The 24,811-nt window shown below is 47.8% G+C and overlaps 1 protein-coding gene across 6 annotated transcripts in view; it reads right to left on the bottom strand.

Annotated features, from left to right (window-relative positions):
- Positions 1 to 24,811, bottom strand: part of UBR4 (ubiquitin protein ligase E3 component n-recognin 4) — a 2,945,062-nt gene that overhangs the window by 1,064,694 nt on the left and 1,855,557 nt on the right. For all 6 annotated transcript variants that reach the window (XM_069611069.1, XM_069611071.1, XM_069611072.1 and 3 more), the window contains 2 exons: positions 9,094 to 9,268; positions 8,365 to 8,461 (listed from right to left, as the gene is read on the bottom strand). In XM_069611069.1, the coding sequence (XP_069467170.1) occupies positions 8,365 to 8,461; positions 9,094 to 9,268 (272 nt within the window). The remainder of the gene's footprint in view (positions 1 to 8,364; positions 8,462 to 9,093; positions 9,269 to 24,811) is intronic.

Raw genomic sequence — 24,811 nt, 5'->3', positions numbered from 1 at the left:
TAGACCGGTACCTAGTTGTATTTAGGCCAATACACACACTTTGTGGATGAACCTGTGTGTTTGGCTGGTTCGCGGGCCAACCTGATTGGCTGCCAACAAACCCAATGTGCAAGTGCCAATTTGTGTGACTGGAGGGCTGGCCTAGGCCATACCGGAGTGTTTAAGTATTTCTAGGGGAGACCATAACACTACCTCAATTCTGCTTGGAATTTGGTAGGTTGCTTAACTGTCTGCTGGAGGATCTTTGCCACAAAGCTGCCGCTGTTGCAATTTTAGCACCAGGTCTGGTCATATTGGCTGGGTTGTGTGTTTTTACCCTTGTTTCCTGTTTTTTGTTTTTGGACGCTGGATTTCCTACCTAGGCAGTCCTCGTTCTTCCACTGATCCTCCATACCGGATGGCTAGGATCCCTGTGCTGGGAGCTTTTCTGGGTCGCTTTTACTGTCTTCCTCCTGAATTACCACTTTGGTCATACATCTTGGGTACGAAGCTGCTGTCGTCCAAAAGGGTTCTGGGACACTGCAAAACAGCCTCTGATATTCTTTTGGGGTGCGTTTGGTCGCCTCCACCATTGTTTCAGACATGGGATTGTTTTATATAGGCTGGCTGACCCCTCTCTGTTCATCGGCTGTTGGAATCCTCATGGCGGGATTCATACCTCTTCATGAAGACCTCTCATTGTTTTCCTTCATTGTTGGCAGCTCCCATTTCAGGAAAAGAGGATTATTTTGGGCCTTCTGGGTCGTTATAGGTGCAGGGTTTAAGTGCCTTAGTGAATGGATCCTGAAAACGACTACCAGAGACGATCATTTTACAGTCTGGGTTATTTTGCTGTTTCTTCTCTGGGATTTTGAGAACCATCAACTCTGAGTTCTGGGTTAGTGGGTTTTTCAAGATACTTACCACTGAGGGTCCCTGTGGTTGAGGGTTGCCACAGGTCCCCAATGAACATTGTGTTGCTGTAGACTTATATAGGTATACATTCTTCTGTGCTTTTTTTCCAGGGGCTCCTCAATCTCAAACCAGGAATTGGAACTATTCTTGAGGTTCTCTTATGTTGTCCCCTGGGGTAGGATGCTTCCTAATAAAACACCTGTGGGTCAGAACAGACTTAAACTTCTCCCAATAACCAGGTCTGTGCCTACAAACTTTATCCTGCTTTATGCATCTATCCATATCTCTTTTTAAGGAATATGTATTTTACAACTGCAGCACACAGCTCCTTGTGGGCAGTTTTGCTGGGGACCCTTTGGGTCCTCCTTTGAAATTCTGTTTTATATCCTAGAGTAACTACAGTTGCAGCATCTCGCCTACAACTTTATAGTATGAGATATTTATTTAATTAATGTGATACAGTCTATTTAATAAACTTTATACATATTGATAACTAAACACATATATAAACTAAGCTTCAAATGAGCAGAATAATAACAATAAAGCAATATGATAAATAATAAGCCATATACACAGATAAAATCAATCTAAAAGGTCAAGTAGCATGTAAAAAAAAAAAAAGTATGATATTGGCACACAACACCTTCTGTTCTCTCTGCTCCTGTGACATTTATGTCACATAGACAATCTCCTAGTTATGGCTGGTGGCAGTGGACGTGTTCTACCAACTATTGTGTGCATTTTCTACCGCAAGCTATGTCCATAGTCCCGGTTATTAACTTGGTGGCTCCTTTCTTTTTTCACCATTACTAGCGTGCTAGTTCTCCGTCAGCCCTTCTTCTACAGTCCAGGGAGGGGGAGGCCTGTGTGTGTTTCACCTTGGCTGGAGCCCTGGGGTGTCCCCACCTAGGCTCCAGTGTGTCTGGGCAGGCAGGAAGTGGGGGAGGATTTTTTCACTCCCCTGCCATTTGTCTTCCTGAGTGCCTGAATTGAACCAGCTCCCACAGGGGGTCATGATTGGACAGTCAACAGCCCCTTTCTGTAAATTGCTGAGCGAGTTTGCAGAGGAGTGTGCGCTGGAATTGTATAAAAGGTGAGGCTCCTGAAGTGAAAGGCAAGTCGACCACTGGAAACTGAAGTAACCGAAGAAGAAGACGGGAAAGAGATGCCTGCAGCCCCTTTGCAACACTGAAGCGACCACTGCTGTCCTGACCCCGTTTTCTGTGCGACAGAGAAACTCCGAAGAGGATGAGGACTGCTTTTTGACTGGTGTGAACAACCCGTCCCATGACAAACTTTGATTTGAGCCATCTCCCAAGGTCCTGTGAGTTTCCAGAACTGCAAATACCCCAATGCCAGGAGGCCTGTTGCCCATTCAAAGTACATCCTTCGGGGAAAGGCTGAATTTGTCCAAGTCTTTGCTGAGCCTTCACAGCACTCCAGAGACGACATCCAACTTGTCCAGAACCCCTCAGCAGAGTGTGGGACTGAAAGAAGCAAATAAGATTGACCGGGTGAATCGCGTCCTTCGTTGGTGCTGCAGAAAAGGCGCCAAAATTGCAGAGTGACCAGAAAAGTTACAGAAACCCGTGCCAGAGGTCCTCCCTGGAGACTGCTGCTGAGATATTCCACCCATTATACTGCCTTTCGTCATCAGACAAAGGAATCCAGAGGTCAGGGTCCAGCGCTGCCACACCGAGAAGAATCCAGACACAACCTCTTCTTCTAACTTAAGCTACTGTGGTCAGAAAGGTATTGCTTACCATGATCTTTGAAGTCGCTGCAGAGCATCAGAGTGCACATAGAGGTGTCCAGGGCATCCACATCTTACCTCCGACTCAAGCCGCTGCTTGTGTCCCTTTAGCGAGTCCTTAACAGGGACTCTGATGTTGGCTTAATCTTGCTACATCCCAAAGACTCGAAAGTATCCACAGGAACTTTTCGTATTCGTTGCTCGTCAAGACTTTGAGCCCTCTCCGAACTGCCTTTAGCTAGGGTTGCGCTTTGAGAATTGTTGTGCGAAGAAACTGCCTTTAGAACCTTAAGCCGTGCTAGTATAACACTAACAAACAGAACAGGGCCGAACAGATTCTCACGCTCAAAGGCGAGGTCTAGTAACTTGTTCTGGACATTGGACTGGAATCCTGAGGTGAGCAGAAATGCCTTTCTGCTCAAGACAGTTGCTGACCCCATAGACCCTCTGATGCAGTCTGCTATGTCCAGGCCCATCTGCAAGGACTGCCAGGCCACCTCCAAGCCATCATCCACAATAGTCAGGAAGCCCTGCTGCATTTCCTCTTTAGGAATGCACTGAGATGCTTCCCCGATAGCCCTCAACGATCCAAATGCGTACTGCGAGAAGGCCAGGATGCGTGAACTGCTTTAAGGGCCATACGTATTTGGTGAGGTGACAAACTGTTGTTTTTGTTACATGTTTTTTAATGAACAACGTGATAAATTCTGGCAACATGAGCCATGTATGGTGAAACAAAAAGCCTTGGCTGCTCACGTCGGACGAAGCAACAGAGACCTCTCTCTGATAAGCTATCCAGCTTGCAGTTGGCACCCATAACAGGGTGGCCCACGGACCTCCTCTCATCTGGCATACATGCCATCTACCTATTTTTGCCTTGATAAAGACTACGGTCAAAAAGCGCGTCGGCTTTTTGTTTCACCACACATGGCTCATGTTGCCAGAACTTATCACATATCACGTTGTACATTAAAAAACATGTACAAAAATAACCCATGACTGATGTGTCTAGATCTTTCAAACACAACTCTATACCGGGGTTCTACACAACCAAAAACAGTGGACAACCACCAACTGCCAGCGCCTAACAAAAACAACAATTTGTCACCTCACGAGATATGTATATTCTCAAGAACCCAAGAGTTTGGTTCTCCAACAAACCATGTGCCAGGCTGTAGGCAGGATCGTATCGCGAAAATTAGCATCGGTGCGCAGGGGACCAGATATCCCGAACAAAACTCCAACCCTTCTGAAAACCTGCTTTAAGGGCCATGCTGCCCAACAAGAACACTGTTTTTCACTTGTTTTCTTTGATTATGGAGTTTATGGAGCTTTAGATAACTCCATAGGCATCATCTTTTCATGTGTGTTACACAGCACCCTCAGTGCAGTGACACAGGGATGTCTTTTAGACTTCCCAAAGGTTTAAATACCTTCTCTGGGATAAACTACTGTTTCCCAGAGAATGTAAAGTGAAATTGACTTTACTACTATTTCCGAATTCCTAGACCCAGCACACACCATCTTACAATGGAGTGCTAGAGGGGTTACATAGTATCCTGTGTCTAAATACTCATGTAGCAGTGAAATGCTACCCTTTCCTATTGAAAAGGCTGGTGGCAGTGGTTTTACAACGAACTACCATGATTTTTCCCGACCGCGACCACCATTAAAATCAGGGGAGCCAGGTTTTTCAAGATGCCGCCTTAAGCCCCTTTGTTTAAGCGGGTCCCAGTCTTTTTTCGCCGTTTCCTTTTGGAAAGGTCCTTCTAGTGTTTCTCTGCGCACCAAACCAGGTTTGGTCCCTTTGTTCGTGTGCCTTTGGCGGGCTTCAGGACTGAAGACCGCCTCTGGCGTCTGAGTGTCTGGGGTGGGCAGGAAGTGAGGGAGGTGCCCGAAACTCCCTGTACTTAGTCTCATAGGAGACCCAAATGCACTCTGTCGTGACTGGCTGGCTGGCGGTCGGGCAAGGACAGCCACCCTGCTCGGTGAGAGACAGCTAGGCTGGAATGAAAGGGAGAAAACTGTTTAAAAGGCAAGTCTCTTGGACTGGAAAACCGAGTCGACCATTGGAATTAAAGAACCGAAGAAGAATTGGAAGAGGAGGCTGCTGCAACTCCTGGACCGTTGAATTGCCCGGTGAAGCCCTGCTGCAGGTCCGAATTGCCAAGTTCATCTCAACAGAGGAGCCCCGTCAAAGACGACTTCTTCCTTTGAGTTGGTGGGACCAATCAACTCGTAAGCCACCTGGATACCATTCTCAAGGCTGGTTAGGATTAACCAGGGAGAGGGATACCAGCTTGTGTGCTTGAAGCTACTGGAACTGAAGTGACTCCATCTTGTTTGCTTTTTCGACGATCCCATGCAGTGCAGGAGTCCCACGACATCCTCCCTCTTTGTCCCCACGACTGAGGCTCAGGAAAGGTGAGATCTGCAGGAACTAACGCCTTCAGCTGCATTTTGTTCTTCATATTAAGGTACTGTGTCAACCTGATTGAGAGAACGCCACTCTTGTGGTAAAAGTTTGTGAAACTTTCCCAACTTGCATGCCTAATCAGCTTGTGACCCCACAAATGATTCTACTACTTCTGAGAACCTTTGCAAAGGCTTTTCCGTTTGATACCAGAACTGCTCTTTCCTATCCAGAACACTAACTTGAATTGAACTCCTCTGGTGAACTGAAACTATTTGCACTGTCTAACAAGTATATGTGATCTATTCTACTTACCTTGTCCCTTTTGCTGACTTCTAAGTAACTGAACTGCCATTTGGCTCCCATTTCAGTTTTGTATTGGTATATAATATTAAGTTGTCTTCTGCTAGTGAAATGTTTTCTAAATGATTGTGTAATAAATTAATAAGTGTTTTACCAAGAAACCTTGAGTCTAAGTGTTTACTTGAAACATTGCGATTGAAAGTCCTCTGTGTAATTACTTTTACTGCTCACATTCACTCTTGAGATAAGCCTGGCTGATCAGCTCGCTACCAAAAACTGTGTAGTACAGACTTATACCAAAGGTTGGTTTGGCTAACACCTTTAGTCCTAATTGTGTGTAGTGGTCCCAGAGGGTACTGCATGCAATTCTGCCTAACTCCTCCCTGGGATCACTGTCGACGCAGTAGAATTTCGTGACGGTGTGCATCGACCTCCACATAGCAGCCCTGCAGAAGTCCAGCAGGGGCACACCAGAGAGGAACACCATTGTAGCAGCAAACGCTCTGGTAGAATGGGCTCTCGGACAGCCAGGGAGCGGTCGGTTTGGCAACCAATGACAGTGGGTGATACAGCTGGAGAGCCACCTGGAAATGGAAGCCTTGGACAGGGCCTTCCCATGGTTCACAGGACAAAAGTACACAAAGAGCTGAGAGGTTTTCCAGAAACTCTTTGTGCGGGCCACATAAAACGTCAGCACTCTAGCCACATCCAGCGAGTGCAAAGTCCTTTCAGCCGGCGACAAAGGCGTCGGAAAAAACACAGGTAAGAACAAGGGCTCGTTTAGACGAAAGTACGACAGCACTGTGAGCATGAAGGAGGAGTGCGTCCGCAGCACCACCCTCGTCTCATGGAAAGTCAAGTAAGGTGGTTTTTACAGGAGAGGGCCTAGATCTCCCCCACTCGCTGTGCAGAGGTGATGGCCACGAGACAAGCTGTTTTCCACGACAAAAAAACTTGAGCGGTGCAGAATGCATAGGCTCGAACGGCGAGGACCCATGAGCCTAATAAGCACCACATTGAGCTCCCACGCCGGGGCCGGAGCCTTCACCGGCAGGAACGAGTGGAATAGTCCCTTGACAAATTCCGTGACCAATTGGTGCGACCACAAGGAGGGTCGTCCTGGGGATCTGGTGTAGCAGGAGATATCCGCCAGATGAACCTTGATGGTGGCAGGGGCAACCCCTGATTTGGCCAACAACAGCAAATATGTAAGTATCTGAGAGGCCTTGACTCTCAGTGGGTCGATCTTCTGGGAACGGCACTAAATGGCAAATCTCTTCCACTTGAGTCCATAGCATTTCAGAGTAGACGATGCTCTAGCCTTGGCGAGAACTTCCGTGCAGTCCGCTGGGAGATCATAGGCACCGAATTCTAGCACTGCAGGAGCCAGGCCTTCAAGTTCAGAGACCCTGGATCGTGGTGAAGAACGGCACCTCCTACCCTGATCCGCGACCACTGGCAGCTTGACTGGTGGGGACACTGACATGCTGAGAAGGTCCGGGAACCATTTCTGCCTCGGCCACCCCGGTGCAATGAAGATCATCCGGAACATCACTGTTTGAGTTGACTGATGACTCAAAGTAACAACGGAAACGGAGGAAACGCATACAGAAAGAGGCCTTCCCAAGGGAATGAGAATGCGTCCCCCATGCTCGCCTGCTGGGGGAACCTGCTGGCAAGTCTCTGGCACTTGGTGTTGTCGCCGTCACAAACAAGTCAATCTGGGGATTGCCCCATTTGAGGAACAGGTTTTCCACCTGGTCCTGCCGAAGTTCCCACTCATGGCAAGAGCGAAGCTCCCTGCTCAGAGAGTCAGCGACTGTGTTCTTTACTCCTGCCAGATGAAACGGGATGAGGAACATCTCCTGAGCGACTGCCCAATGCTAAAAGTCCTGCGCCACTTTGGAGTGCGCTTGGGATATGGTGGCCCCTTATTTCCTGATGTAAAACATTGTGGTGGTATTGTCCGTGAAGACCCTGCACCACCTTACCCTTGAGGGACGGCAGGAACTATTTGAGTTCCCAAAACTCCTGAACCTTCAGCAGCAGCTGTGGGACGTGGTTCCCTGTTGGGCCACCAGTCTCTGATGCTGATCCTTCAACGTGCGTGTAGAGAGTTCATGCCAAAATGCACAAGCTTCTTCCTTGTGCGTTGGGTACCGGCAGTAAAGGCACTGGGAATGTTTGTCGTCCATTAAAACATTCTGCAAACCGCAGTCGGTGCAAGGCTTGAAAAGAGAGGTGGAATTCTTCTTCTCGTCCGACATGATCCATGCGGCGTAGGCCTGGAGAATGTTCTGGAAGCCTCCACAAAGTAACTCAACGAAATCCGCTCTTGAGGGGCGCAGAAGAATCGGAAAAACGGGTCCCCGTTAATCGGAAGGATGATAGATGGAGCACAAGGCTTGATTGCCCAAAAAATAGAGTAAAACTCTTCCAAAAAAGCAAAACACGCAGTAAAAGCTTGAGAGCTAAGCACAAGCACTCCCAACACTTGAATGTGTGGTAAAAAACCTGAAGATTGCTGCCAGAGGAGGGGCTTAGGTAGAGGACAGTCATTGGCTCGGGGCAGTATGACCCACAGCTCCGTGATTGGTTGTTAGGTGAAAGACAGTTCAGAAATTAAACTGAAACTGATTTTTTCTTTACCAAGGATTCCCAGCCTGACGACGGGGAATATACATGAGCATGTGCCCCATGCTGGAGAACTGCTCTGCCACTCTACCATGTTTCCAGCAGTAGTAGACTAATAAAAGTTGGGGGATCTACAAACCACCGGGATAGTTTTGTGAAGTCATACCTTCCAGAGGACTTTGGGAAAACTCCCCTAACAGACCCTGCCTACATCTCATGAGTCTAGAGGTCAAACTGTTAACAGTATGCATAGTATAACACTGACCCCTTCCTCCCCCACACACTAGATGAAACATTTGACAGTATGGTTAATACCAACACCTGCAAAGGCCCTGTTTGAGGCATTTATAGCAGCACATTCTGGTACCTGCATGTATGGGATAGCACGGACCCCTCCTACACCACGTAGCAGGGGCAAAGTTTGCAGCAGTCTCTCCAGGAGCATGAGGCGCACAGAGTGAAGCCTGAAATGGAAGAGGAGTCAATTAAACCTACAGCACTCAGACAGCAAATGAAAAAATTACACTATAGATCAAACCACAATCAATGTACACAACAGGTCACAACACAAGACGAAAGACCTTGTAGATGGGCCCACTGCCCACCAGTACAATACATCTAAGAGCAATAAAGGAATTTCATTCCTTTGTTTTGGTTCATGATCTAGTCAAAGATTGAAGAATTAGAGTGATATGGTCAGGAAGGAAGCATTACTACAGTCGCAAGTTTATCCCACAACAATGCGATTGGGACGCAATGATGCCTCCCACCTGTGGATCACCAACAAGTCCTCAGTGGGCACAAGGTTGAGGGAGGAGGACTTTGTTTTTATTTGGGTGAAACTTTACTTTAAGGCGAGAGAGTGAAGAGGGTTAAAAGAAAGGGGGAAGAGGAGGATATAACACCAAGCAGTTACTGATATTTTTTTCATAAAAAGAAGAGTGATTTCAAAGGTTTACTTGGTATGGTTGTTGGCTATTAAACTACAGTGGGGATTTTGAAGGCCCATACGTTGCTGGTATTCAGGGGACAGGTTTCCAGTAACCAGCATATGCTTTTCTTTATTACTAAACAGAAAGAGGATATCAAAAACCACCTGTTGCTGGTGTTAACGTCTCCTTCAGTCTCTGCTTCGACCTCTGCTTCAGAGCCTTCCCCTTCGTGATGTCCTGCTGCAGTGCTTATAGCTCCGATGCTGGAGCTGACACTACCTGGTCCTGCAGGGTGACCTTCCACAGTAGTATCTCCATAGGCACTGCTCCGGCCAGACACTATTAACAAAGAAAGACAATATCTTTCTACATTAATGCCCAGCAGAACTGAGTGAGGAACCATGTAAGAGTTACTCACAGTAGTAACTATTGTTCTTTTCGCTCATGTGAAATGCTCTTCCGTACCAACAGAATGTTGTCCCCTTCCTGGGGTCAAAATTACATTAGTATGGGAGAAAGGGGACAAGACTTATTGGTATGCGGTCATCTTGGCCACCTCAGAGAAGACGAAGCAAGGTCCAGAAATACAAGACATGCGCCCAAACCCTAGAGGTTCGCCACATTACTGAACTGAAGCAAGACAGGAGGACATACAAAGCTTCAACAATTGACAAATGAACTGAAATTATTATTTCCCCACAGCCAATGTTTCCAATAAACCTAGAGCTTCTTATTTGAATAAGTGACACAGCACAATAAAGAAAGCCTATGCCAATGCCTCATCCCAGACATGTGTGCTTGGCCTTGTCACATCAATCCCCTTTACTTAGTCCAAGGGAATCACTGGATACGCAAGGTAACTATCCAATGACAGCATGCCGGGAATTGATATCAGTCAATAACTATTTTGGCCATAAAAGTACATCCAGAAAAATACAATTCAATACAAAACACATGTCAATAGCAGTATATTCTTCCATATGATAATATAGAAATTGCGATCTCAAGGCCCAGGGCCCAGCTGGTAGAGATGGCATGCGTCCCATTTAAGTTCTCTTCCAATCTGCTAGAGGCCCAAGTTCCCCTGTCCAACTGGGCCTGCCCCAGACCCTTTTTCCCCCAATGGCATTCTGTTAGCACCAGATAGCATGGGACGCTGGGGCCCGGTTTAAGAAATATAGACACTGTGCTGGAAGTAGGCATTGATTTCAATCGTACTATTTAGTCTAAGACAGCGTCTCATGTGGATGCCCAGAATTCCTTTGGCCATTCTCTGGTCCCTAAATTCTACCTGTGGAAAGTCAAAGGCACTCTTCCCCTGGTAGTGCAATCTGGTGCAGGTTACAATGTCTTCTCAGATTATAGACTGGCAACGTCAAACTGCTCAAAACCAGTGCGTACTTTTATTTGTGAGTGCTTCCCTGGATTCCTGATGGTTTGTGGCCAGTATAGGTACCTTATGCAGAAATATTACCCCCCCCCCCCAATTTGGTAACCCCCACGCCCTCGCCTTGTAAAATAACATACTTTCCCCGGGCTGTGATCTGCTTATCCTGGGGCAAACACCATATGGGTCGGGATTTCGTGCTGCGTGGTCGTCCTGCCAGCTGGTTTTTCAGCCTTTGGTTCCCTACTGAGCACTTGATCTGGGCCCCTAGCTGAGGGCTGTTCAGGTGGTTGCGTTACTTGGGGCCCCCTACTCCTGGGGTAGAGACCTAGGTGCCAGAGAGGTTTGGTACCTGGGGAGCCTTACTAACGTGGGTGTAATTTTAGGGAGGGCCAGGGGCGTTTGTCCCCCCCGCCCCCAACTTTCATGGCACACCATTTTGTCCCCATTCATCTGGCTGGGGCACCTTTTCTTCAGATGTCATGTCCCCCCCAACATTCTCAGCAAAGTTACTCCATTGCTTACTAACCAGGGCCCTTTTGAAGTCGCTGCTCTCTTATATTAGTATAAGGGTGTTAGGTCAAAGTCCTTTTCGGCTTTCTTTTGACTAACTTTGGTAGTCCCTTAGTCTGCCACTAATTGTATATGTGTTCAGAGCTATTTTTGTAAACATTGAGGCATTTTGCAAAGCATCACTGAAAACTGCAACCTCTCTTTAAATGTGCTGCCTTGGTAGATCAGAAGGCTAGAGCAGAAGGACTTCAGGAAAAGTGACTAAAAATAGCTGGGTGGCTTTCTAAACCAAGTGTTCCAGTGTTAAAGGGTGGAGGTAGCTTTTAACAGTTTTAGAATACTGCACGTCAGTGTAGCAACTTTACAGCAATGGTCGCAATTTGCTTCCGGAACTCCAGGAGCTGTCAAGATGAGCCTATTCAGGGCAGATTTGGTCGAGTCTGCAGACAGTATCGCTTCCTATGTCACTTATGTTGAGCATTCTCAATTTATACATGCGAGAGAATGCATTCCTTTATACCTGCAACGCTTTCCTTGTGAAATAACACGCATGACTTACATGCGTTTCAAGCTCAATCTATTCCACACAAAAGAGAGGATTAGGCACTGGAAGGAATTTTCATCGCACCTTCAGGCTAATCCTATCTACAAATTCGGTGGCATAAAGAATGCTAGCGAAACCCTGAGACACCTGATCGCTATGCGTCCTTACTTGGTTAACAACAGGCTATTGTGTTTCAAGGACACAATTTGGAACAAGACAGATGTGTCCATGAACCTTCTCTGGTGTCGGTGCATGTGGGGCATTAATATTTCTCTTATTTTACAATTGAACGTTTTTTTTTTTTTTTAAAGAGTCTTACAATTGAACTGGATAAGAAAAATCAGACCACTGAATAATTATATGTTTTGGTATGTACTGGAAGTTCTATTCTTGTCTTTTCTTTCTTATTTAACTTTTTTTATCTATGTTGTAGGTTTTCTGTAAAACGTGAATGCAAAAAAAAAGAAATAAAAATAGCGGATAAATGTCTTCCTCTGTTTAAGACCTGATACCTAGCTAATGTCTTTGAGGTAATATTAATGTTATTTCTGCTGTCAAAGTGCTGCAACATCACAGAACACAAAGGTACGACAGCAGCAGGGTCCCGCATGACAAGGACACCACTATTATCTGACAAGTCCGGCCCCCTGGTCTTATCACACGAGCATGGCAACACCCCACAGCCGGAGGTGGGAGGTCTACGAGGGACAATTACACAGCCAGTCTTACCCCTGAGGTGGATTGTGGCAGTTGAGAAGGCCACAATTCGTATCGTCCACCCACTTGTGCCAGTCTGCTTTTGAGCAGTCCATATATCTCATGCAAGAGCTCAACAAAATGCTTGCCAGTCTTTTTGGGTTTCTTATAGTGTGCCACCATCAGAGGAAGAAATCAACAAGGACAAGCAAACTGAGAGTCTCTGTCGAGTAACACACACCAGCCATGGAGAAGACACGACCCAAACCCCTGCAGGTAGCTCCCCAGATTTCCGGGACATGCTCTTGGCAGAACAGTGACTAAAGAGCAGTGCAGTGACATCAGTCATGCACTGCAGTGAGAGAGGTTGTGCAAACACAGATCACCACAAACGAGGCCCCTAGACCACCAAGGACTGACTTCAGAGAAACCAACCCTCAGCACTGGGACTTACCTCAGGAGTGCCAGGATCCCTGCCCCCTAACACAAACTAGACATTCAACTTCACGGGCCACCATCATTGTTCCGTGACAGGCCCGAATGGAGAAAGTGGGCAGGTTTTAGCCTGCTACTCGTAATTTTGCCGATCAGTACAATGTCCTGGGTGGGGAATCTAGGGCAATTGGCCAAGGAGAGAGAAACTATCCAGTGAGTGGGAGGATAATAAAATGGGACCACAGTAACCAGGAAGTATGGATCATTCGGAAGAGGTCAGAGGAGTAGGAGGTGGATGGCCAAGAGACCAGTAGGTGGGACGAAGGAGCTGTGTGTTGCAAATGCAATTTCTTGAGAAGGCGAGGTATTAGGTAGTGTATGAAAGTGTCACTGCGTTGTGTGCGTGAATGTGTTAGGAAAAGGAGAGTACTGAGTGAGAGTGAAGTGACTGCGAGTGAAAGGGGGTGACTGCGTTAGAAGTAGGTGGATTGGTAGATGTAGTGTGGAAGAGGGGGTTGTGCGGGAGTGGTATTTGGATCGAGGAGTAGTCTTAGTGCGGAGTACTAGAGCAGTACAGTGGATGAGGGAGTCATAGTGGAGGGAGGATTTCTAGTAGAGTGGAGGAGGGAGTTGTAGTGCAGTCGAGGAGAGGGAGTTGCAGTGTGGAGGGAAGTAGTGTGCAGAGGAAGGAGGAGCAACATCAAAGGGTGGAAGCAAGACCTAGAAGGTATGAGAGACATTGGAGGGATAGAAGAATACAGTAGAGGCAGGTGGAAGGAGGGTAGTAGGAAGACTAGAAGAGGGAGAGGAGAAAGTGAGCATGAAAGGAGAAGAAATCAAGCAAGGTGTTGGGAAGACACACATCCCATTGCCCTTTACATCCCTATCTTCTGCCTAGAGTGGGGAAAGTTAAGAAGTCCCTGAGGAAGTTAGGTGAGAGAAGGTCAAAGGCACTATGGCCAACATCTTAGTTCATTTAGCGATTAGCATACTGATGGCAAAACAATGCTATATAGTAACATGGGGCTAAGGACACCTGGGATAGGGCTTAGGTGTGTTTAGACAAGAGGGAGAGAAAGAGAGAGGGACAGCCATAGTGCCATTGATATTTCAATAAAAACTCCTGAACAGCCTCTGAAATTAGTAGTAATTCTTGTTCCATATATGACAATTAGCCGGTCTTGGAGTATCAAGTCTTAAGCAGAGAATGCACTGACCTGTCCTGAAGGGTCAGCACGGAATTAACTTGCTGCGGCTGTACTTCAGTCCACTGATGTTTTACTCAGACTTCATCTGAAATGCTAGTCTCATCAATCCATCACCAGGGGCTTAGCCTCCTGCCCCTGCTGCCTGAACCATAACCGAGACCTGTGGAAAACGCAGGCTCAGATCTCCTCTAAGCACTACACTCAAGGCTGTTTCTTCATACTCCAACAGCCTTGTCTACAATTTTGGGGACTACTGGAGCTGTCACTAGTTCCATTCTTCAGCGTCTAGGCGCTTCATCTGCAGTCCTTTCTCTGGCCAATGCAGGCAAATATCCAGCTCACCTCCAAAATCTTCTGCAATGACGTTTGGACTAGATCTCCTTATTGGGGGGTCTGTCGTGGAGATCTGCCCAAAGACTACCAACTCTGTAACTCTGCTAAACACTACCTAACTTTTCTTTCTTCTACTGAAAGGTTTCATGGAAGTAAGAAAGCCAACATTTAGATCAAAAGGATCAATTTTCAAACCAAAAAGTGACGATGACTGGTTCAAGCATTGAGGTTAAACTACTGAGTGGGCCAACCTTTCTCTGTTTTCTCACTGATCCACCAGGAAGCCACAGGGGGGGGGGGGGGGGGAGAATACAGTAGAGCACACAAGGATGACAAGACCGTTCAGAGGAGGAGGAAGGGGTTGCAAGTGAACACACTAGGGATGCACACACCTTCAATTTAGGAGTATATGCCAAAGGAAGCCTTTGTGATTTGAAACTCAGTCATCCATACATTTCTACAAACAAGCCCAGATCCCCTTATATCCATCCAGGTCACCATTTCTATTGTATTGTATCCAACCTGGCTTGGAGCAACAAAGCCTCCACCCACATTTCAGCCCTTGGTTTCGTTTTGGACTTTGAAAAGGGCAGAATCTTCATCTTGGCAACAACGACCTCTTTAATAAACCAGTATGCAGGATTGCTTGAGCTCGGTCAGTCGATTGTGAAAGTGTGATGAGCAACCTGGGGCCCAAAAGAAGAAATGCTGAGAACGAAATTTACTGCCTCACACATACCATTCCAGAACAGCAAAACTGTCCAACAATCGTTTGTGAGGAGGACCCAGAAAAGGAAACTAGGATTAACATGGAGAACAGTGTTGCCTAGAGTTTAGTGAGAGCTGGTAACGCTGCAAAGCCCCATGAAGCCAAACGTATCTTATCTTCCAGCAGAAGCCAGAGCTTACCGTAGCTGGCCATTTCTCGCTCAGATAGCTCACACTCTGCCTTTTCCACATTTTACACATTTGCAAAATGCATGCCCTTCCATAACTCTGCCAGTAAAATTGAAGGTTTCTATCAGTCAAAGCTGGGTTACCATAGATGGAAGCCTCCTCATGAAAGAGCACATTAATTTGCCGGTAGTAATTATATAGTATACCACCAGAAGAGAATTGCCCATTTGGGCACCCTGTTCACAGAGGTAAGTAGGAGGGAAACTATGCTCTCAAGTGGCAGCCAGCTGAGGCAATAGGCCCCCATGTGTCAACCACTGTCTAGCTTCCCTTAAAGCAAAACACAAATGCCTGATAAACCGACAGATCAGGGATTCTTTTTCTTGATAGCCAATACCAAATCTGTGATCTTTTATTAACACACCACAGAAAGAGAGCATGGTCTACCTCATCTTCATTTTTTTTTTTTTTTTTAACATGGAGAAGCAAAGAGCCTCCAATACACAAGATTTTGGGAAAGAGGCACATCTTCCAATTACCAACCTCAGAAAAAGGTTAAGCCGTTCCAATCTTAGCATTTCAAGCTTGGTGTATATATATATATATATATATATATATAAATCGCCATAATCGTATTTCTGATGCTTGTATCTGCTTAGATTCACATGCTATGCATAGGCCGACATCTAGGGGAAGCTGCGGAGTATTAACGTTGTTTTCAAAATGGGACGCCGACAGGGCTTGCCAATAATACTATCCCTAGTGTGACGTCCACTGTACCCATGGTCCTACACGTGTCGAGGTCCCTCAGATTGTTATGTTCTGACATGAGGTTGCATGAAGTGCAATGTGAGTACAGTTGTATCCAAACAGATAACGAATGCATGCTTTAATGACTGGAACTTTCCACCACAAGACTTTGCTCTGAGAGGTGGTATAGGCTGATAAAGCTGCCATGTGGACTTTTATAGAGTTAAAGACTAAGCAGGAGTCTAACAAGTGGACCATATAATTTAGAATGTGTGATTGAGTACATTCAACAGGATTTATATGTTTTGACTGGCACCAAATGACAAATCTTTTCCACTTGTCGAAATAGCAGTGCCTAGAGTGTTTGGTTTTCGTGCCTCCTTGAGGATATCCATACACGGTTGTGGAAGATTCAGGTGTCCAAAAACTATGACTTCAGGAGCCATGCTGCAAGTTCATTAAGCGTGGTTGTGGGTGTACCGTTGTCCCCCCGTGTTGGGTTAACAGGTTGGTTAGGTACAGGAACTTGATGGGAAAAACACATCGCCAGATTGTGCAGATGTGGATACCAAGTTGTCTCGTCCACATAGGAGCAACTAGGATGAGCGTCGCCTGTTCTCTGTGCATCTTGTTCACGAACCTGCTCATTAATGGTGTTGGGGTTAGAGGAGGGGGGAGCGTAAGCAAATTTCCCTGACCAGCTCATCGATAGGGCGTTCCACTTGGAGTCTGGTTGGGGGAACCTCGACGCGAAGTCTGGCCATTGCTTGTTTTCTCTTGTAGCGAACAAGTCTATTGTAGGGTAACCCCACAGAGAAGATGGGGTCTACAACGTTTGAGTCTAGTTGCCACTCGTCTTCTTCTGGTAGTGGGGCTCTGCTCAGAGAGTCCGCTAGAGTGTTCAGTACCCCTGGAACGTGTTGGGAGGATAGGGACATCCCTCGTCTGAATGCCCACTTCCATATTTTCTGAGCCAACCTGTACAGATTTGGAGAGTCTGTGCCCCCCTGTTTGTTGATATAAAACATGGCAGTAGTGCTGTCTGTTAGAATTTGAACTGACTGATTAGTCAGCTGCAATTCAAATGCCAGCAGTGCTTTGAAGACTGCTAGTAGTTCCAGTAAGTTGATATGGTTCTGTGCTGTGACTTGTGTCCACAGACCGTGTGCTGCGTGGTAAAGGTAATGAGCCCCCCCACCCGGAAAGTGACGCGTCTGTTGTGACAATCGCTTGTGCTTCCGGATCGTGGAAGGGTTTTCCCTTTAACAGATTTTCTCTCGACCGCCAGCGTAGGTTTTTAACCAGTGTAGACGAAACAACCACTAGCTCGTCCCACTGACCACTTGCCTGAGACCATAGTTTCGCCAACCAATCCTGCATGTTCGAATTCGCAGACGTGCGTGTGGGACCAGATAAATGCACAATGCCATCATGCCTAGTAACCGCATTGCTTTGCGTATGCTTATCTAGAGACCGGCTTGATACTGGGGTACTTGCCAAAGCATGTTTTGTACTCTTTCCATGGACGGAAAGGCTAAGCCTGTCTTTGTGTATAATACAGCTCGTAGGAACTGTTTTGATGTGTTTGGTACAAGACTTGACTTTTTCTCGTTTATTGAGAAGCCCAATTGGAAAAGGAGATTTACGGTTCTTTGCGTGTTTTGTTTGCAAAGATGGGGAATTTCTCCTGTGATCAGCCAGTCGTCCATGTAGGGGTACACTGGGATTGATTCTCTGCGCAGGTGCGCATCCACCACCGCCAGTACTTTGGTGAACACCCTTGGAGCTGGGCCTATACCAAAGGGTAGTACCTTGAATTGGTAGTGCTGGTCTGCAACCTTGAACTGCAAGAGCCGTCTGGGCGCATTGAAATATGAAAATAAGCATCTTTTATATCCAATGTTGCTATGTAATCTCCCCGCTTTAGTAGGGGGAATTACCTCTTGTAGCGTTGTCATGCAGAATTTTTGTGGCTTTACATAAGTGTTTGCAGGGCGCAAGTCTAACACTGGGCGCATGGTCTGATCTTTCTTTGGAACATGGAAGTACGTTGAATAGTTACCCTCGTTTACCTCGTTGGACGGCACAATCTCAATGGCGTCTTTGAGGAGTAGCGCGTTGACCTCTTCCATCAAGATGAGCAGGTCTTCTCTTGATGTCTTCCTTTGGCGCGGGGGGGAGGCTTGATGGTGTTCCCAGGAGTTCCACGCAATAACCTCCCGCTACCGGTGATAACACCCACTTGTCCACTGTTATACCCTCCCATGCGTGGGTGAAGTTTGTAATTCGTCACCCTACTGGGAGGGGACCTGTAGCGGGGCGTCATTGTTTGGGAGGCATACCTCCACGTCTGGAAGTAGAGGGCCGACCCCAGCCGCGGCCTCTGCACTGGACTCTCAGATAACCCTGGGACGCTTGTCCTGGTTGTTATTCAATTAATTATTTTGGTTTTGCCCGTATCCGGCGCGTCTTTGTGGGTTTTGCCGACGAAAACAGCAAAAATTGTTTCCACCTCTTTGTCCAGTCTGTTTGTTGGTAAGTTGGCCAAGGGAATTGAGTGCGTCATACTCCTCCTTGGCTGACTTCAGCCCTTCCTCCACTGATTTGCCAAATAGAACATTGGGTTCTATTGGCATATTGAGCAAGGTTGCTTGTGTCTCCAGTTTGAACCTGGACTGTCGAAGCCAGGCATGGCGTTTGAGAATAGTGCCTTCTGCGATGACGCGCCCAACATTATCTGCCGTGTCAAGGTTATTTTTAAGCAGACTGCTGGCAGTGGCTCTCCCTTCGGCTGTTACAAGAGCAAGTTTTAATTTAAGAGGTTCAGGAGTAGAGTCAACCAGGGCCGTAACCTTGTCCCATTTAGTGCAGTCGTAGCTTGCCAACAGTGTGGAATTGTTGGCAATTTTAGCTTAGTAGGCTGCGGAAGTTGCTACCTTCCTCCCCATGGTGTACAGCTTCTTGCTCTGCTTGTCTGGGGGAGCTTCAGAAGAGGCTAACGGTGTACCAGCCCTCTTTCGGGTAGTTGTGACTGCCAGTGAGTCCGGCTTAAGATGTCCCCCCTGTGTAAGGGATCAGATGGTGCTGGGCGGAATAGTTTCTCTACTCTTGGGTTGACTGCTCTAGTTTGTTTGGGGGTTTCAAGTGAAAGTTGGATCCTCCTTTGAACAGATTTTAAAATTGGTATAAACTGGGCGGCAGCTTTCTTGTCCCCCAGGAGGTTCGACAAAATCTTTGTCTTGCTCAGTCTCATGAGTTTGAATGCCGAAAAACTCGGCTGCCTTGATTAGGATATCATTGAACAAGGGTGGATTATCCACAGGGGAATCTGGTAAAAGGGGGGTCCTGCGAAACTGGAGAGTCCATAGCATAGACCTTTGACTCAATGTCATCATTGTTATCATCCCCATCGTCATCCTCATCACAGTATTGATCTTCTTGATATTCCTCAGTTTCTTCATGTATACCATAAAGTTCAGTAGAGGTGCAAGACTTTTTGCAGATGGCATATGAGAGATCTCTTACTCGATGGCTAGGATGACAGACAGGGCTGAGTAGCTGCAGGAAAAAGCTGAGAACTGGAAGCCTGACCAATGGGAGGTGAAGGTGGGAAAGGGGGAGGGGGAGTATTTTGTAGGCTCTCCAAAGCATGGTGATGTTCTTCAAAGAAGATAGCAAAGAAAGACATCCTGTACATTACTGTATGTTCTGTGCTGACCACTTGGCTGAACTGGGATAACCCCAGGGTCAGGTATAGCCGGTGTGTGGGCAACACCTTATCACCCTCCTCATCCTCCTGTAGGATCTCTTCATTCTCCTGTACAGTGTCTCTGTTAGGGGTAGGCTCCTTACTGTGAGGTTTATTTTTTATGGGACTTCTCCTTGTCCTTCTGCTTATCCTTGTGATTGTAGCTTTTAGAGGACGATTTCTTTGAGCTAGAAGCTTTAATTAGGTCTTCTGGGACTTGTTTCTCAATAAGGAGAGAAAGTCCCGACTCTTTCCGCCTCCCTGCAGATTTAGACTAAACAGGTTGCGTTTCAGTACTGGGAAGGGGCCCCGCCGCGTCCTTCAGTAGAAGGGGATTTGTAGGCGGCGTCTTTAGTCTTATGGGGCCCGTCATGAGGCGATCAAGACTTCGAATGCCCAGAGGACAGTGAACCCACAGATCTGTGTTGGACACATCACTGTGGGTATGTGCTTAGTGTGGGGATATGGAGTGCTTTTGCCGCTGGGTGTAGTCCCCAGAACAGAGCCGCCAGCCTGTCTTCCAGGGTGAGGAGCTAGCATTGGGGAACGTGGCTGTTCCCCATCAACCTCGCCGTCCGAAAAGACAGAGTCGCTGCCGGCGCTGGAAGCTCCCTCCACGTCAATGGAGGCCTCGGTCTGCATGGCGCGATGGGCCCAACGTATTGTCCTACTGTCTTTAAGGGTCTTAGGTAGAAAAAGCTTGCAAGCTCGACAGTGAACTTCGTCGAGGTCACGATTAAGACACAGGTTGCACACTCTGTGCTTATCGATCTACAGGAATTTTTTATTACATGATGGGAAAAATTTAAAATGGTGCCTATCCATGTTTGGGGCAGGCAGCCATGCGACAAGGGAAAGGGGTGGAAAAATACATTGTGTAATGACCGCCCCACACTCTCCCTACTGTAAGGGCCTAGGACCATTGGGCCTTCCAAGGCCGAAAGGGATCCGTCGAAGTTGCTTTGTCCGACGGCTAATCTGGTCCTTCGGTGCGATTCTTCACCGCGTCGAGACACGGCAGTCGAAAGAGACAGGCAGAGTAACTATTATTAAACTTTGTCAAAGTAAATGGTGTTAGCCGAAATTGTACTCTGCGCGAAGCGACCGCTCAACGATGGCGGACAAAAACAATCTGAGGGACCTCGACCCGTTAAGGACCATGGGTACAGTGGACATCATATTAGTGATAGTATTATGGTATGCCCTGTCGACGTCCCTTTTTGAATTTCGAAAACAACAACTGTAATACTCTGCAGCTTCCACTAGATGTCGGCCTATGCATAGCATGTGATCTAAGCAGATTCCACAAGCCTCAGAATTATATATATAATGAAGAACAGGAACGGACTGTTTCACAATCCAGGATGCAGCCACACTCAGGCAGGAGTACGGAGCAGTAAACAAATTCAGACCCAGGCGGTCCTGCTGTGCAGAAAGAGTCCTTTATTTGAGCATTTGGCAATGGACATGAGGACGGCAGCAGCATACAAAAACAGGAACAACGCGTTTCACACAAATCAGGCTTCGTCGGGTTAAGTGTAGAGGAAAGAGGACTGGTGTTTTGTAGCAGACATTTAGTCCTTCTTTACTGTTAATAGCTGTGACGAGTTGTGTCAATGAGTACCGCCATTTTGAAGTGCCTTAAAGTGGTACATATATATTCATATTGTTTAACATTACAAACCGGAAGTGCATTGAATTATATGACATAAAATACATTGATATATAATGCACAGTTCGAGTGAGAATGCAAAGAATGAACCAAAAGAAAAGTAAATACAACAATAAAATGCTTTAAAACATATGGAGCTGTCGACCATAGTGGGTATGTACCTGATAGGTTGTATGTTGGTGAGATATTATAAACTACTCACCGTAGTGACTAACGTACTCTTAGTCCATAGTCCCCTTTCCTCCATACTGTATGGGCGTCCCTTCCAAGGGACGGGTTACAGAACCTTTTTCACCAGAAAAAACCTACTTCCCTTTTAAATTTAGAGGCGCGCGTGGGTGCGGCCCAGGGAGCATGCGCTGCCCTGACTCCACCCTCCGGCGCCACACCTCAGTCCCCATTGACGTATCGACAATAGATTTAACATTACCTAATGACGCCAGTATTATTAGGGAGGAGGTTGGTGGGACGTATGGAGGAAAGGGGACTATCGACTAAGAGTTAGTCACTACAGTGAATAACTTATAATTGCTCTTACGTCCCGTCCCCTTTCCTCCATACTGTATGGGCGATAACTACTGAATGTAGCCCCAGGGTGGAGAGGAGAAACCCCTTAAGCAAATAGGTTCCTGAGAACCGCCTGTCCAAAGGTCGCATCAGATCTAGAGCTGGCATCCAAACAGTAATGCTTGCAGAAAGCAGAGGGAGATGCCCAAGTGGCCGCCCTGCTTATGACTTGCCAAGGAGCATGGCACTGGAATGCGATGGTTGTTGCCTTGGCCCTGACTGCGTGGGCATGCATGTTGCCCCGGAAGTGGCTTGTACTGGCCCTCGTACGCTTCCTTGATGGCAGAGACCACCCAGCGGGATATGGAAGCCTTAGAGGTTTGATAGCCTGGTCTTGAGCCTCTGAAAGTGACAAACAGGGCTTCCGACTTGCGTAAGCCCTTGGTTCTGTCCAAGTAGAATTTCAGGGCACGCCTGAAATCCAGGCAGTGCAGCACTCTCTGGGCTTTGTTCATGGGATCGGGAAAAAACGTAGGAGGGACTATTTCTTCAATCAAGTGGAACGCAGACGGAACCTTGGGCAGAAATGGCGGGTGCGTCCACATGACTACTTTGTCTTTGTGAAAGGTGGTATATGGTTCAGAGGCGACCAGCGCCTGGATCTCGCTGACTCTACAAGCCAAGGTAAGGCAGACTAGTAAGGCCATCTTTATCGTGACCAGCCTGATGTCCACGGACGCCATTGGCTCAAATGGTTTGTGCACCAGGGCGCCCAAGACTATGTTATGGTTGTCTCTTGACTGGCGGGTAAAGCCTAGCGAGACTCGTCAGATGTTTCTTCACAATAGGTTTGGAGGGGGAGAAAATGCCCTCCTCCGAGTTCCTGTAAAAGCCAATGCCTGCAAGGTATGTGCGTCAGGTGTCCATCTGCATGCCTGAATGAGCGCCGAAAAGGAGAGCACATCCTCCAAAGTGCACGCCAAGGGGTCAATACCCTTGGAGTCTGCCCAGTGGCAGAATCTGGTCCATTTGCTTTTGTACTGGGCCCTGGTGGCTTTGCTCCTGGCATCCTGTATGATCTCCAGATTGGCCTGCAAGAGGCTAAGGTGCTGAAGCGTTACCTGCTCAGGTACCACACTGTGAGGGCTAGTTTCCTTGGGACAGGGTGGGTGACTCTGCCCCCCTGCTGCGCCAGAAGATGTGCTGGGCCCGTCGGAAAGTGAATCGATGGGGCACCTCCCAGAGTCTGAGTAGCTCCGAAAACCATGGCCTGGACGGCCACCATGGAGCTATCAGAATAATGAGTCGACGACGAGACTCCTTGATTTTGCAAATTACCCTGTGGATCAGGGGGGTAGGGGGAAAGGCGTAGGCTTTCATGACGGTCCACTGGAGGTGAAATGCGTCACCCAGAGAGCCAGGGCCCTGACCTTGACAGGATGCGAACTGGTGGCACTTCTTGTTGTGCCAGGTGGCAAAGAGGTCCACGTGGGGGTGACCCCACCGGTTGAAGATTTCCTGAATAACAAGGCCGTTTAGCTGCCACTCGTAACTGTCCGCTCCCAGCCTGCTGAGCCTGTCCGCTTCCAGGTTGAATTCCCCGGGAGGTGGACTGCCGTGAGGTAAATGTTTTCTAGGGCCCACTCCAACATGCTGATAACGAGTCAGCACAGAGAAAGGGATCTGGTGCCTCCCTGCTTGTTGACGTAGTACATTCTGGTCCTGTTGTCTGTCTGGATGAGCACAACCTTGCCCCTGAGAAGCAGTAGGAATGCTCCGAGCGCTAGCCAGATGGCGTTCAGCTCCAACCAATTGATGTGGTATTCCTGCTCCTGTGGAGTGCAGGTGCCGTGGACCGAGAGGCCATCCAGGGTGGCTCCCCAGCCCTCAAGCAAGGAGTCTGTGGTGATGGCGGCCTGCGGGGAGGGCGGCCGAAAGGGCTTCCCCATCTGTAGGTTGCAGTCCCTGGACTACCATGTTAGATCCGGGTGGAGAGATGGAGGGACGTTGATCATCTCGGATTGAGAGACCCGCTCCTGGTTCCACAAGGCCACGGAGTGCAGCTGAATCCTCCTCATCCTTAGTCTTGTGTGCAGCACAGCTAAAAGGACCGCTGCAAGTAGACCCAGGAGATGTTGGTACCACCATGCCACGGTCACCTATCTGTTGAGGAAGTGGGCGATGGCCCTCTTGATGGCCGAGATTTTGTCCTCCTACGGGAAGACCTTCTCAGAGCATGTGTCCCAGATGATACCCAAGAAGGTCAGAGTCTGCATAGGCTGCAGGTGTGACTTCTTGAGATTGAGCAAGAAGCCCAGATCGTGCAGTGTGTTCATAAAGGCATGGGAAGAGTGGTGAACTGCTTCTGGAGATGTAGCCCTGACGAGCCAGTCGTCGAGGTATGGGTAGATGTGGAGACCCTGCGCTCTGAGGAGGGGCCGCCACTGCATTCATGAGTCTGGTAAAGATCATGGGAGCCAAGTTGAGGCCAAAAGGAAGGACCTTGTGTTGGAGATGGTCCCCAAGATAATGAACCATAGGAAAGAACAATGGGGCTGCCAAATCGGGATGTGTAGGTACACGTCCTTCAGATCCAGGGAGCACATCCAGTCTCCCTTGTCCAATGTCTCTGCTATAAAAGCTGGCGTAACCATCTTGAATTTTTGCAGGGGTAAGGAGAGGTTGAGGGTGGAAAGGTCCGTTGCAACTCTCAGGCCCACCTGGTTCTTCTTCTGAATGGCTAAAATCCTGTAGTAAAAGCCAAAGCCTCTCTGTGAGGCTTGGACTTCCTCCACTGCCTGGCTCTCTACGAGCGACCGGATCTCCGCCAAAAGAGTTGCTGTCCCAACCTGTGGAGTGGAGGGGAGGCGGGAGGAGAGGCTGCGATAGGCAGGCAGTACCCTGCAGATACTACGTATAGGATCCAGGGGTCCGCAAAATTCTGGCACCAGAACTGTGCATGGAGAGCAAGCCTGCCCCCCACCGGAGACACGTGGACACAAGGGGGCGTGTCATGCTTTCTTTCCCTCAGAGGCTGACGCTAAGGAGGGGGACTGGAAAAAGCCCTTCCTCCCACACCCCTTTTTTTGTTGCTTGTGCCGGCTCAGAGACGGCGAGCGGTCCGGCTGCCTGGATCTGCATTCCTGGAAGCCGCAGAACCCTCCATATTCACGACCCCTTTATGAGCGAGCC

The sequence above is a fragment of the Ambystoma mexicanum genome, chromosome 8 (genome assembly GCF_040938575.1).
Source record: "Ambystoma mexicanum isolate Mex_15411 chromosome 8, UKY_AmexF1_1, whole genome shotgun sequence".
NCBI lineage: Eukaryota > Metazoa > Chordata > Amphibia > Caudata > Ambystomatidae > Ambystoma > Ambystoma mexicanum.
The sequence above is the reverse complement of the archived record's forward strand: the minus strand, read 5'-3'. Positions and strand labels throughout refer to the sequence as shown.